This window comes from Podarcis erhardii (genome assembly GCF_964252035.2).
Source record: "Podarcis erhardii genome assembly, chromosome: 17".
Lineage (NCBI taxonomy): Eukaryota > Metazoa > Chordata > Lepidosauria > Squamata > Lacertidae > Podarcis > Podarcis erhardii.
In genome coordinates, this window is record NC_138515.1 from 10,479,724 (window position 1) to 10,493,824 (window position 14,101).

At 43.2% G+C, this 14,101-nt stretch overlaps 1 protein-coding gene across 16 annotated transcripts in view; it reads left to right on the top strand.

Moving 5' to 3' along the window:
• The first annotated feature begins 11,944 nt into the window (after nucleotides 1-11,944).
• Nucleotides 11,945-14,101, top strand: part of POSTN (periostin) — a 51,666-nt gene continuing 49,509 nt past the window's right edge. For 12 of the 16 annotated variants that reach the window (XM_081844958.1, XM_081844968.1, XM_081844967.1 and 9 more), the window contains exon 1: nucleotides 11,945-12,124. In XM_081844958.1, coding sequence (XP_081701084.1) covers nucleotides 12,000-12,124 — 125 coding nt within the window. In that variant the 5' untranslated portion in view covers nucleotides 11,945-11,999. The remainder of the gene's footprint in view (nucleotides 12,125-14,101) is intronic. The other 4 variants (XM_081844971.1, XM_081844960.1, XM_081844964.1 and 1 more) reach the window with 1 other exon arrangement.

The following is a 14,101-nucleotide window of genomic DNA, read 5'->3' on the forward strand; positions in this document are numbered from 1 at the left end:
TCACTCTCCAGGCTTCAGCGAAAGCAACGCAAAGCCTCCGGAGCGCGGAGGGAGCACTCCCTCTGCGCTTCGGTGGCTTCGCGTTGCTATTGCTGAAGCCAAGGAGCCTGCATTTGCACACACATTTCCCCTTAATTTTTGGAGGGGAAAAGTGTGTCTTATAGAGCAAAAAATACGGTAAGTTTGAGAACCAAGGTACCACTGTAGATGCAGGTGCACATCTCATTGAAAGCCAGGAAAGCATCCCCACTTGCTTGAATATCTGGTTGTACAGCCAGATGATCATCTTATGGTTTGGTTTATTATATGAAGCTTGGTTTATTATATGAAATGAACATGACAGAAGACATAAATGCTGCTTCAGACAGTGAAATTACAATTTAAGCAAGCGGCAAATCCCACCATTGATCTAAAGAGTGGAAGAATCCCTATCTAGTCTCAAAAGCAAGTGAGTGTGGCAGTTTTGTCAGCAGGACTCACAATAATAGTAAGCTAAGAAATGGAAGGCAAGAGAGGAAAAGTATACTGATCCTTAAGCACTTGTGTATTCATTCCTTGTGACTCTGAGCTGAATGAAGGTCCTTGTTAAAACTAAGAGAGCCATTGATTACAAATTTTAGGTAGGGGGCTTTGAGATGACCAGTTCCTATAGTTTCTGATGTCTTCCTACAGAGTTCTTGCCCGTTTCTCACCTTGCCTATCTTGCAAATTAAGCATTTGAAAGTCTAGCATTCCAGTGGGCTGTGAATGAACTGGTTACATTTTCTCTGCTCTCTGCCTTCAAATCATCTAACATTATCTTCTTGATGGTCTCCATTCAGGGAGTGAATAGACTTCACTTGGAAACTAAATTTGCATGTGCTGACTTCTATGCAAAATGTGAAGAACTCAGAATTTCCTGAATGCGTTTCAGGAGATGAGGCTAGTGTCTGACTGGTATCAGTGTCACCAAAGTTCGGGATGGGGGGAATCTTTGCTATATTAAGGTTATGTTACTTTTCTTCCCTATGTCATCATCTACAGTAAGAAAACACAGAAAAATTCAGATTGACACATGCCAACTGCAACCTGATCAGTTCAGGTGTGGGAGCGCATAATGACAAAAGACATGACAAAAAAAATGTGACCAGTCTCAGGAATGTTTCACAGCTGTAATTTTAGCTACTTTACAAAGATAATCTGCATGTGATGTATGTCTTACACATACAGAGAATAGTAACTTCTGAAGTTTGTCATTTTTGTTTTGCCTGCCAGGTGCTTGGCACACATGAACACACACTTCTAGACAGACAGGTGCATTCAGGTAATAATAATAATAATAATAATAATAATAATAATAATAATAATGCAGCTTCCAGCATACATAAAAACGTAGTAAAACATTAAACCTTAAAAAGCTTCGCTATACAGGGCTGCCTTTGGTATTATGGTCCAAAATTTGTTCAGGGCTTTGTAAGGTAAAGGTAAAGGGACCCCTGACCATTAGGTCCAGTCATGGCTGACTCTGGGGTTGCAGCGCTCATCTCGCTTTATTGGCCGAGGGAGCCGGCGTACAGCTTCCGGGTCATGTGGCCAGCATGACTAAGCCACTTCTGGCGAACCAGAGCAGCGCATGGAAACACCGTTTACCTTCCCGCCGGAGTGGTACCTATTTATCTACTTGCACTTTGATGTGCTTTTGAACTGCTAGGTTGGCAGAAGCAGGGACCAAGCAACGGGAGCACACCCCGTCGCAGGGTTCGAACCGCCGACCTTTTGATCGGCAAGTCCGGGGCTCTGTGGTTTAACCCACAACGTAGGTCAATACAAAAACCTTAACCCTGTTTATTGGCAGCCAGTGCAACTTCTTTATGTATAGCAGCTGGATTATACACCGACTGCAGTTTCCAATCCAACTTTAAGGGCAGCCTCACACTGAGGAGATTTCAGCAGCCCAGTTGTGAGGTTGCCAGTGCACAGGTCACAGTATCTCTGTCCAGGCAATGCACAATATATGAGGAGAAAGTAAATGCTCAGATTATTCTGTTTCATTTTTTAAAATATACTTTTGTGTGAGAGATTTCAGTCCTTCCTTACTGAAGAAAACGCCCGCCCAGCAACCCCTGTTGCAAAGTAATTGCAATGACACCTTCTTAATATTGACTTCTGAATAGTTGCGCTGCATGATTGCCATTTGTAATGCTAAAAAGAAAGTGGACTTATTTTAGTTGCCTTCTGCTGTTTTTAACATATCCAAATGAAATAGCCCAATTAACTCCGCAGGAGCTCGAACACTGTATGATCCAGATTCTGAACATATCTAAGTGCAGAATACTTAACTTGTCAATAAAAGCGAGAATATTTTCCCATTTTCCTCTCCTCGCAGTTCCCTAAAAGCAGGTGTTTTTTTTCTAATGCCGAGGCATGCTGGGGAAAGCAACCTGTGCATGGAGATCTCTCTGCTGAAAATGCCACTGTGTTGCACACAAATGGCAACACTAATTACCTTGGACAGCAGGCTGCCACCAGTGGAGAAGGAACAGGACAACGTGTACTTCCATTCCTTGCTTGTAACGCGCACATGCGGTAAGAATCAATCTTGAAGAAAAATGCTAAACCTTTTGCCCCAGCCCCAGATATAAATTGCTCTTTTGATCTCATACATTCACCTCCAGAAGCACAAGATTCAGGCTGTGTGTTTTCATAAAGTTCTCTACAAATTATTGCCCCGATCCATTCCATATAAAGAAAATTCCCACTTGCGGTGCAGCATGGTTTATAATGTTAAGGAAGGGTTAAGGAAGGGTTTTCATAGCGAGGATGGACACATTAAGTTCTGCTTTTAACGTTCATAATGCGTTATTTAAAATGTGACACCATAGGGCGCTGCAGAGCAATGCTGTAAACAAAAATTGCCCTTTTCCCTTATGGGGTATCTAAGAGCCCATATAGAGTCCTTACATAAGTTCCCTATTGATAGGAGAGAATAACAGAGGCCAACCAGAGAATATTGAGAAGCAAAGCAGCTAATAAGCTTGATTTTTATTGATCTGTTGCAACAGGGTGCTCCCCTCACCCGCAGGAGAGAGGAGGAACCCAGAACAATGGCGCACAAGGCCTTATAAAGACTTTTGAAATTGCCACCCTGTAGATCAAGACCACCCCCCAGAAACATCATACATACATTACAGAACGGATGTAACCTAAGACCACCCCTCAGATACATCAGAGAAAAGGCGGTCTTAAAACAGAAATTTGAATGTTGTTTTTCTCCTGTCGTTGTTTATCTCCTGTCTGGCAGGTTACTTGATGGGATTTCCTGGGGAGCCTGGCCAGTCTTTTGTAATGATAAATACTTAGTTCCTGGGCCAGGTCACAGGCTCACACACTATTCAAACACAGACATACTTTTAAGACAGGATTTGTGAAGGAAAAGACAATGGGGAGGCTTTTCCATTTTCCTTTGACCTTGCAGAAAAAACATTTGGTCAGTTTGGGACAGTTTGGGAATCAAAATGGTTCCAGGTCGGTCTTCCTGTGCTGATCTATGTATGTGCTTGGTTGGTACACTTATGAACATTTAACATATATCTAAGACCTCAAAATTCCTATCACAGCAACCAGGAACCCGCAGTAGGGGATCTGCCTTTTGACAGACAAAATAAGGTAAGGAATGTTTTCAATTTATCAGTATGCAACATTTTAGAACGATATATCTAATACCATTCTAATAATGTTACAAAGGTCAATGTAGATCCAGCCAGAGTGTCTGTGAAGGAGACAACAAGGTAAGAATAATAAATCTATTTTGAAAGCACACTAGAAAGAGGCTATATATAACACTTTCCATAGCAAATGAAAACAAGCAAGGAAATAAACAACAACAACCACCTCAGAGTGTGTGCACCTATCCATTTGTTCATGAGCAAAATGAGTAGGCAATGGGAAATCTCCCACAAATATATAGTCCATAACACATGGATAAACAAACACTAAGCAAAGCAATCAGGGAACCATCAGCTAGCCAAGCATGAAGAGAAAGGCTGGGCTGGTATTAACTCAGTCAAACTCCATATCACTCCTTAAAGCTGCATGAGTTGATGGAGGAGGCCAGTCATGCTGTTTGACTGAAACATGAGTATTCTTGTCTGGAATCCAATGTTGTTGTTTAGTCGTTTAGTCGTGTCCGACTCTTCATGACCCCCTGGACCAGAGCACACCAGGCACTCCTGTCTTCCAATGCCTTCCGCAGTTTGTCAAACTCATGCTGGTAGCTTCGCGAACACTATCCAGCCATCTCATCCTCTGTCGTCCCCTTCTCCTTGTGCCCTCCATATTTCCCAACATCAGGGTCTTTTCCAGGGAGTCTTCTCTTCTCATGAGGTGGCCAAAGTACTGGAGCCTCAGCTTCAGAATCTGTCCTTCCAGTGAGCACTCAGGGCTGATTTCCTTCAGAATGGAGAGGTTTGATCTTCTTGCAGTCCATGGGACTCTCAAGAGTCTCCTCCAGCACCATAATTCAAAACTGGAATCCAATACTGTATGAGAATCCTTGCTGCAAACGTTTTAGCATTTGCAAACATGCTGTATCACACTTTTCTTTTTTTACTATATTGTATTTTTTTCTTGAAACTCAACTTAAAAAAACTCAAGCAAGCTGGCTTTGTATCTCAATAGATGCAAACTTTTTTAGAAAGGTGAACAAAAATGTTTACAAGATTTTCCCCACTAGAGGTCTCCAGAGAAATGCAAAAGAAGATGCAGTACTTTTTATCCAGAGGAGTGCTGATCTGATTCTTTCCCCCCTAGATAAGCTTTTAAAGGAGACTGGGGGCAGTGAAAAGGGGGATTGAAAATTACTGGCCAATTCGGGAGGAGGTTACAATTTTTTGAGAGAAGGTAGCAAGTTTTCCTTTAAAAAAACAACAAAAACTTTTTAATAGGTTATAAAAACTTCGGTTTCTTAACAGGCATTGCAAATAGCAGTGAAGACACTCCTATAGTCACGTCAAGTCATTTTTTATCGTATATATTCAAAGGCCTTTACAATAGATGGCAGAAAATACAAGGAAAAGTTCAAAACTCCTACAGTCACTTGTCTGCTGTTGACTGACATTGATTTTCCTCACTGTTGTGGTGCTTAGCAAACAACTAGGGTCTTTTTCTTTAATTATTTGAAATTAAGGTTAAAAAAAGAAAAAGCCACTACCATTGTTCCCCATAAACCCCTTCCACAAAAATAGCCGCCCAACCTCTTCTCTGAAGAAATTGCCAGAAATGGTTACCCATATTCACCACCTGAAAAATGGGGTAGTAAATTTATAGCAGCCCAGCTCTAAGCTTGACATTTGTTGAAAGACAGGTGGGGGACAAAATCTAAATCGGAGGTAGGTAACCTAAGGCCCGGGGGCTGGATGTGGCCCAATTGCCTTCTCAATCCGGCTTGCGGACGGTCCGGGAATCAGTGTGTTTTTACATGAGTAGAATGTGTGCTTTGATTTAAAATGTATCTCTGGGTTATTTGTGGGGCATAGGAATTCGTTCTTTTTCTCCCCTTCAAAATATAGTCCGGCCCACCACATGGTCTGAGGGACGGTGGACCGGCCCCCTGCTGAAAAAGGTTGCTGACCCCTGATCTAAATGGTAAGGAATGGATGAATGCAGTTGATTTCCCTTGGTTTCCCTCCTCTCATAGAATGAGAATGTGGAATCCCCAGCTAGGGATGTTAAGAAGGCAGAGATTTCCATTCTGACTTGTATTCATCACAATCAGCGCTCTTTCCACTTTGCCTGCAGTTCAGTTTCTGCCAGATACTACATTATTCCTCTCATTGCCCACTATGTAACTATTTAGCTAACTTAAATCCATTCCAATGGTTGTAAAGCGAATGTCAAAACAATGTAAAAAACCCAAAAGAAAATTATGTATCATTTGCAGAGATGCGAACAACAACTATCAATCATATTGGCTTGACTGATTTCTGTTCCTCACCAGATGCAAACACAGGAACTGGAGCAATTCCCACTTTTTTCAAAATTGTCCAATGTTCTTTTCCCCAGCTATGCTCCAGATGGAAGTTTCTTTGAAAATTTTGAAAATAATATGAATGTATGATAGTTCTATCCCCACCTTAGGAAAACAACCTGCTTTAGAATTAGGTTTGCAATATATTTAGAAAGGGCACTGAAGTTTTCTAAGCAAGATCTTAAGTCTAGTTAAATTAAATTCATAAATGATTAGCTTCAAAATAGGACAGGTTTAAAGGTTCCTAAGGCAAAGGTTAAAAATAATAAGCTTGCATTGTTACTGTTCCATGTATATGTACGTATATCTGAAATTACCATTGCAAAATAGGTTAGCGTAGGCTTAAAAATCAGCAGTTATGTGCTTGGTGCCACAATGTTCTGCCGATGCTAAGGTTGATGCATTCAGGGGCATTTCTAGAGGAAACTGTCTTGCACTTTGAAAAGCATGTACGGCAGCTCATAGGATCCTGCGGGCTAGTCTCACCCCATATGACAATGTGCTCATCGGCTGCTCTCATGACCAAACATATGCTTGGCAGCTGTTGGGGCTATCTTCCAATCAATGGATGTGTGATGGTTGTGTGAAGGACCCCTTCATATTTGTGCCAACTGCAGGGCTTAGCACATGTGTCATTGCACAGGAGGAAGGGAGCCTACCAAATACAACCCCACAATTCCCTCACACCTTTGTGAAGTGTCATGTGCACCCCTCCGCTATGCTGAAGGACTGACAAAATTCTGCAGCGAAGGGCTTTGCAATCTTTAGCTTGGATACTTCCGTTGGTTAGATTAGAACATGGTGCTGATAATGACAAGGTTGTGAGTTCCGTCTCTGTATGGGACAGCTGCATATTGGGTTGGACTAGATGATAGTCCCTTACAACCCTACAACTATATGATTCACAGATAATTCATTGAGCTCATCAATATTTGCATTTCATAGTAAGGTAAAGTGAGGCTGTTGAAATCATGCAGTAAGCCCATAAAGGTCCCAATCCAGGTAATGTTAGCTTGGACTAACACAGTTGGACTCTAGCACTGTGTACAAACACAGCCGTACCTTGATTTTTTAACAGCTTAGTTCTCGAACATTTTGGCTCCCGAACGCCGCAAACCCGGAAGTGACTGTTCCGGTTTGCGAACTATTTTTAGATGCTGAATGTCCAACAGGGCTTCCATGGCTTCTGATTCACTGCAGGAGTTTCCTGCAGCAAATCAGAAGCAGTGCTTTGGTTTCCAAACATTTTGGAAATCGAACAGACTTCCGGAATTGATTCCAGTCTATTTCCAAGGTATGACTGTAGAGGCTCTTCAATAAACTCTATCTTTATTGCCTATTAATGACCCCTAGCCCACAAATAGCTCCATATCTTGACCAACTTGGCTTTTTAGGCTATGTGAATACCACTAAAAACCGCTAAAACTTCTGGTTACGAACTTAATTTGTTCTGGAGGTCCATTCTTAAGCTGAAACAATTCTTATCCTGAGGCACACTTTTGCTAAGGGCACCTCCCGCTGCACGCACGCCTCCAGTTTCTGATAGCTGAGGCACCACACACATATCCCCGGAATTACAATGGAAGGTAAACCATTTGTTACTCTTACAAAAACAAAAGCATCAGCCACAAAACAAGTCTGGAGCAGGGGCTTATGAACAAAGGGGACAGGCAACATTTTCTGAGGGCAGATAGTTCTGCTGTTTTAAAAAACGACTCAGTGATTCCAGATGTAGAAAATGAGGCAGAATCACATGGGCAGGGCAAAGGCTGCGCGGCAAGAAAGAAGGCCAGAACAGAGCTTCCTTCAGACATCTAACAGGTGCCATCCATTGTGGGCAAGCACTGAAGATTGCAGCATCTTGTAACTGATTTCTTTTGGCAGGTGTATTGGCATGTCCATCACACAAACTGAGAATTAGTGGTGTGGATCGATCAGTACGACTGCCGAAAGAATCACAAGAAGGCTTTATGGCGAAAGGAGAGCAACAGGCTGGGTTGGACGTGGTGAGGATTCATTTTTGATTTATCGTGCAGAAATTTATTGCCAATGCTCTGCCAAGGCCTCGGGACAGCTATTCCTCCCCCGTTGCAGCAAGAGCAGAATAAACAAGGCAGAGTCCTATTTAATGAGTTTTAGTCAATCCTAATAGCGAGAGACAAAAGAACGCAACGAACCTTAACAATGGCGTTGCTCCAAACTGGGCTCCTCCTCCCTCTTTCCTAACAACAGCATCTCCCTTTACGGTGGCTGTTGTTGTTTAGTCATTTAGTCGTGTCCGACTCTTTGTGACTCCATGGACCAGAGCACGCCAGGCACTCCCTGTCTTCCACTGCCTCCCGCAGTTTGGTCAAACTCATGTTCATAGCTTCGAGAACACTATCCAACCATTTCGTCCTCTGTCATCCCCTTCTCCTTGTGCCCTCCATCTTTCCCAACATCAGGGTCTTTTCCAGGGAGTCTTCTCTTCTCATGAGGTAGCCAAAGTATTGGAGCCTCAGCTTCAGAATTTGTCCTTCCAGTGAGCACTCAGGGCTGATTTCCTTAAGAATGGAGAGGTTTGATCTTCTTGCAGTCCATGGGACTCTCAAGAGTCTCCTCCAGAACAATAATTCAAAAGCATCAATTCTTCGGCGATCAGCCTTCTTTATGGTCAAATGATTCCGTTGCTCCTGCACCCTTAATGAACGCCGCGTTCTGGGAGAAGGGGGATCAGAAATACTCTCCAGTGACAATGTGTCAGCTGGCTGCCCTGTTGCAATTCCCCCCTCCCTTCTTCTAAAACTTCCCATCTCTTTTGTTTGTCTGTCTCTGAGCTGTGACCTTCCTCAAACCCCTGCTGTAAATGCTGCATTCCTCTTCTACCACAGCATTAGGAGAAGTGGTGGGTCATCTCCACCATTTCTCATCCGTCTTGCCCTCTTGAGTCCAATTCCTAACTTTTATATACCATAACGATTGAAGCTATTCACAATAACTGAGTCAGATTTATCAGTGGGTGATATTGCCCTCACAGTGACAGATCCTGTGAAGTGTCTTCTGGTATTCAGAAGCTACATTCCTAATAGTGGTATCCTGATGGTCTGAGGACATTCCCCAGATGAGAGGAATGAGCCACCTCTATGAGCTCTGTGTCTTTGCAAGACTACGTGCTTTTCATGGTATCAAACAAACCTGGGCTCCAGAATCTGCTTCCCTTCAAATAACTGTGTGGTGTAGTGGTTAAGAGCGGTAGTCTCGTAATCTGGTGAACTGGGTTCACTTCCCCGCTCCTCCACATGCAGCTGCTGGGTGACCTTGGGCTAGTCACACTTCTCTGAAGTCTCTCAGCCCCACTCATCTCACAGAGTGTTTGTTGTGGGGGAGGAAGGGAAAGGAGAATGTTAGCTGCTTTGAGACTCCTTCGGATAGTGATAAAGCGGGATATCAAATCCAAACTCTTCTTCTTCTCTTCTACTGCAGGCCAGATGCTCTTCAGCATCCTCATCCAAGTCTATCAAGTCCCTGCTGCCATTATTCCTGCCACTGCTGTTCCAGATGTTACCAATGGCTCCCAGGCCTTAAAACTTCCAGGGGGCCATGGTTGTTGGAGGCATGGAGGGGACAGTGATCAAGTTCTCTCCCCTGCCCTTGTCGCTGGTGTACCCACTGAAATGCTTGGCAACAAATGAAACACAACACCCACTTTCCATGGGTATTTTGGCTTTTATCTGTGCATTAAACATTTTTCTCAAGATAGAAATACTTTGAGGCACAAATAATTTTAGATAAGCCAAACCTTGTCACAGATTCAGACTGTTCAGGAACTTCTCAGGACAGTTTGTAAAGTGTGAAAGTACGAAAACAAAATGTGTGAATGTTAACCAGATTAAATATACCTCCAGTTTGCTGGAGAGAATTTGCGCTGTCTTGAAGATGAGGAAGGCTAACCACGTGCAAAAGAAAAATGCCCTCTAATAGTAGTAGCTTTGAATGCAATGGATGAGCAACAGGCATAACAAAATACTGCTGGATCACGCCAATGGCCTATCCAGTCCAGCATCCTGTTCTGACAGTGGCCAACCAGCAAGCAGGATCCAAACTCACTCTCTCTCCTCCTGTGGCTTCCAGCCACCGGCTTTCAGAAGCATTGCTGCCTCTGCCTATTTAGGCAGAACTTACAGAGACATCACCTTGCCAACAAAGGTCCGTATAGTTAAAGCTATGGTTTTCCTAGTAGTGATGTATGGAAGTGAGAGCTGGACCATAAAGAAGGCTGATTGCCGAAGAATTGATGCTTTTGAATTATGGTGCTGGAGGAGACTCTTGAGAGTCCCATGGACTGCAAGAAGATCAAACCTCTCCATTCTGAAGGAAATCAGCCCTGAGTGCTCACTGGAAGGACAGGTCGTGAAGCTGAGGCTCCAATACTTTGGCCACCTCATGAGAAGAGAAGATTCCCTGGGAAAGACCCTGATGTTGGGAAAGATGGAGGGCGCAAGGAGAAGGGGACGACAGAGGACGAGATGGTTGGACAGTGTTCTCGAAGCTACCAGCATGAGTTTGACAAACTGCGGAAGGCATTGGAAGACAGGAGTGCCTGGTGTGCTCTGGTCCAGGGGGTCACAAAGACAACTAAATGACTAAACAATAAGCCATTGACAACCTTATCCTCCAAGACTATAAACCAGGCATAGGCAAACTTGGCCCTCCAGATGTTTGGGAACTACAACTCCCATCATCCGTTCCAGAGGTCCGTTCTTAACCTGAAACTGTTCTTAAACTGAGGTACCACTTTAGCTAATGGGGCCTCCCACTGCTGCCGCGCCACCACCATGCAATTTCTGTTCTCATTCTGAGTTCTTAACCCGAGGTACAACTTCCGGGTTAATGGAGTCTGTAACCCAAATCGTTTGTAACCCGAAGTACCACTGTATTGGCTTTCCTACACAGAAAACACTCTATTGACACCCAGTTGTAAACACGTCAGGGAGAAGGCTAGTTTGAATCATCTCTGTGCTGATTTCCCGTGAGCCGAAATATATGATTCCCTTCCTGCAGTCTGAAGTGTTACACACCCAGATAAACTGTATTGCATCTGTCGAGTGTTTAATGGCAATTTCCCTGAGGATGCAGGCAGCACATTAGTTGGGAATAACAAAAACCAAGTCCTTACAAACCAGGGTAGTATGTCTGCCTTGCTGGGGGCAGAGATGGGGGGCACAGTTCTTCTCTTAAACAGCTGATGAGGGGGCGGACATTTTTCCGAAGGTACTGTTCTAGTTGAGATTCCTGCATTGCAAGGGGTTGGACTAGATGACCATTGGTGTCCCTTCCAGATCTACAGTCCTATGACGCTATGATTCTATTTCTTCAGACTGTGGGTGGAGGTCTGCAAAAACAATTGTGCTCATACGAAACAAGTCCAGAAGAAGAAGCTTGGCAAGGGGTGGAAAAAAACTTTCCCTGATATCAAGTTTTCAGAGTACAGACAATTTTTGTGTGTGTGTGTATGTTCCTTCATGTGAAATCCCTAAGCCGGGGGAGTTTTACCTTTTATCTGCTGTTGAGGAGAACTTGGCCCAGGGCCTTTTTGAGCGAAGAACTGGACTAACTTGACAAATTCCAATTAAATCCTAAGGGTGTTGTCATAAATAATAATCTTACATCTACAACACATGGATACTTTCATACAGTTTATCTGACTGCTTAAAATATTCACCAAAGGGGGCTGGGGAACAAGTCTGTGATAAACTATGCATTATATACCTATATTCCTACAGTACAGGTGGCCAAGGGGGGGGGGAGGACAAGCGCTGATATTGAGTGTCTTTTAGGTTCCACTTTCATACTGGGCTTGTCAGATGTCCCTGTTTCTTGGAGGGTGGTTCCAAGGCTCAGGTTGATATGTTTCCCCTCCCACCGTGCTTGTAGCACGTATATAAACGTTGAGCTCTCTGGAGCCTCTTGCCAGTTCTCTTCTCAGACTAGTCAGGAGCAACAGAGAGACAAAGGGATGGAGCTCCTCTGGGTTGCCACAGCCACCGTTTGCTTTCTGTCCATTTTCCATACGGCAGAATCTTCCACTGCTTATTATGACAAGATTTTAACCCACAGTCGGATCAGGGCACGTGATCAAGGGTAAGTCTGCATTTCGTCCTCCTAAAATTCATCACTGGGGTCGCAAAGGTATTGTGCAGCCAAAAGAGGGGTCCAAAAAGGGGATAACATTTGGCAAAGTAATTTTTGTAAGAAATATGTATTTATATATATACACTGGAAGGTTTAAGGTTGCTAACCGAATAAATTAGCTAGCTGTTGGACAGAAAAAGAAAAAGAAATTATCAAGTTTGTGTACAGTATAAAACATGTACATAAAACAGGACATTTCAGGAGGGTTGAACTGTGCCAGAGCTCATCAGAGCTCAGTTTAGACATCTGTTTTCCAAGGGCTCAACTCTGGAATAAATTATGCCTCTGCCCCACAAGCAGATTCAGAGCACATTTCCCTAAGTAATCAAGAACCCACATTCATAAAGGATTGCAGAAAAAGACTGTCAGGAGGGCACAAAAATGTGAGCCCTGGCACTTCTTTTTGAGACATGAAGAACTCCATTTCAGATTTACTCAACCTGTCACCCTTTTAGGTGTAGCCCAGACTAGATAACTGTTACCAATTAATTGCAATAGTATGATATGGGAAGGTTTTTGCTTTTTCCCCCCAAACAAGCAGTTTCTTCATTCACCTTTAACCTCTGAATGTGATAAACATTATTGAATGTTTATGAGATATTCTGCCTAATTAAAATGGTATGTTAAAAGTTCATTATGGACAAACAGCCATATAGATGGAAATGTTAAGGATGGAAATGCTCGTAATACTTAAAAAAAATTAAATGAAACCTAATCTAAAACTAAGCACTGCCGTTCCACAGTTAGCTTTTACATGAACTTTGAAGGTGGAAGTTTTGCATAGCAGAATGCACAAGCAAACCCCATTGGAATGAATGGTACCTGATTTTGCACAGCTATCCTTCATTTCACTGGAGCTTCTGAAGACATTTCCTTTTTCAAATCCAAAGGATTCATATTCAAAAGGGTGGGTTGTTTCACCCCCTTTTTCTCATTTGGTGATGGGATTATTTATTTAGCTGCTCTTGTGCTATTCCAAACAGTGGCAACCAAAATAAACGATTGTACGATGGAAGATGAGAGCTTCCCTTGGGTCAGCAGAGGGGAAAAAATGTTTGCCTTACTCTGTTATCGCCCCCAGCCCCACAACTGCAAATTAAGCTTTGCAGCTGTGCAGAAGATGACACCAAACAGGAGGAAAGTGTGATGAACTTGCCAGTGAAACAGAACAACAGTTCTATCATATTACCTTCCTCTCTCTGAAAAAATAAAGCAAAATCTCTTGGGAACTGATAAGATTTGGCTGTAAAAAAACCAACATTAAATTTCCTGAATTGAAATTCAGAGGAGGCTGTTTGAAATATCATTTGGTGTATGGCACAGCATGTTCTAGATCACAGGTCTTCCAACTGGTGGGTCAGGATCTCCTAGTGGCCTGACCCAAGTTGAAGAACACTACTGCCATGTTGAAAGATTCAGAAATGAGTTCCCAATTGCGTGTTTTGGTTAAAATTGGGTCCTTGGTCTGAGAAGGTGGGAGATACCTGGTCTAGATGCATCCTCACCATAAAATTCCTACTGTGCCTACTTGTGGATGGGAAATCCTATTGTCCATCTCTAGCCTTGGCCATTCAAGTGCGGGGGGGGGGGGAGAGAATAGAAATGAAGTAGGGAAACCATTGGAAAGCAGAAGGAATTCCAAAGGTAGAGACTGAAATTTCTGCTTAGAGACAAGTGTAATGTAAACAAACTCGGGGGGGGGGGGAGACATCAGCCAGTGGACATTTGCAAGTGAAGCTGTCAAATGTGGTTTGAATCGAACTCTCAGTCTCCTGATCATTTTTCATGTTGCAAGCCTTGTCTGTGCAAGTAAACTTTTACACACTTTGGGAGGGGTTTATCAAAAGAGTCCCCTGAAATTGACTTGGGGGGGGGGCAGGTGGGAGAACCTCCAGAGAACAGCGTGCCGTGGAAATAGAGGAGAGA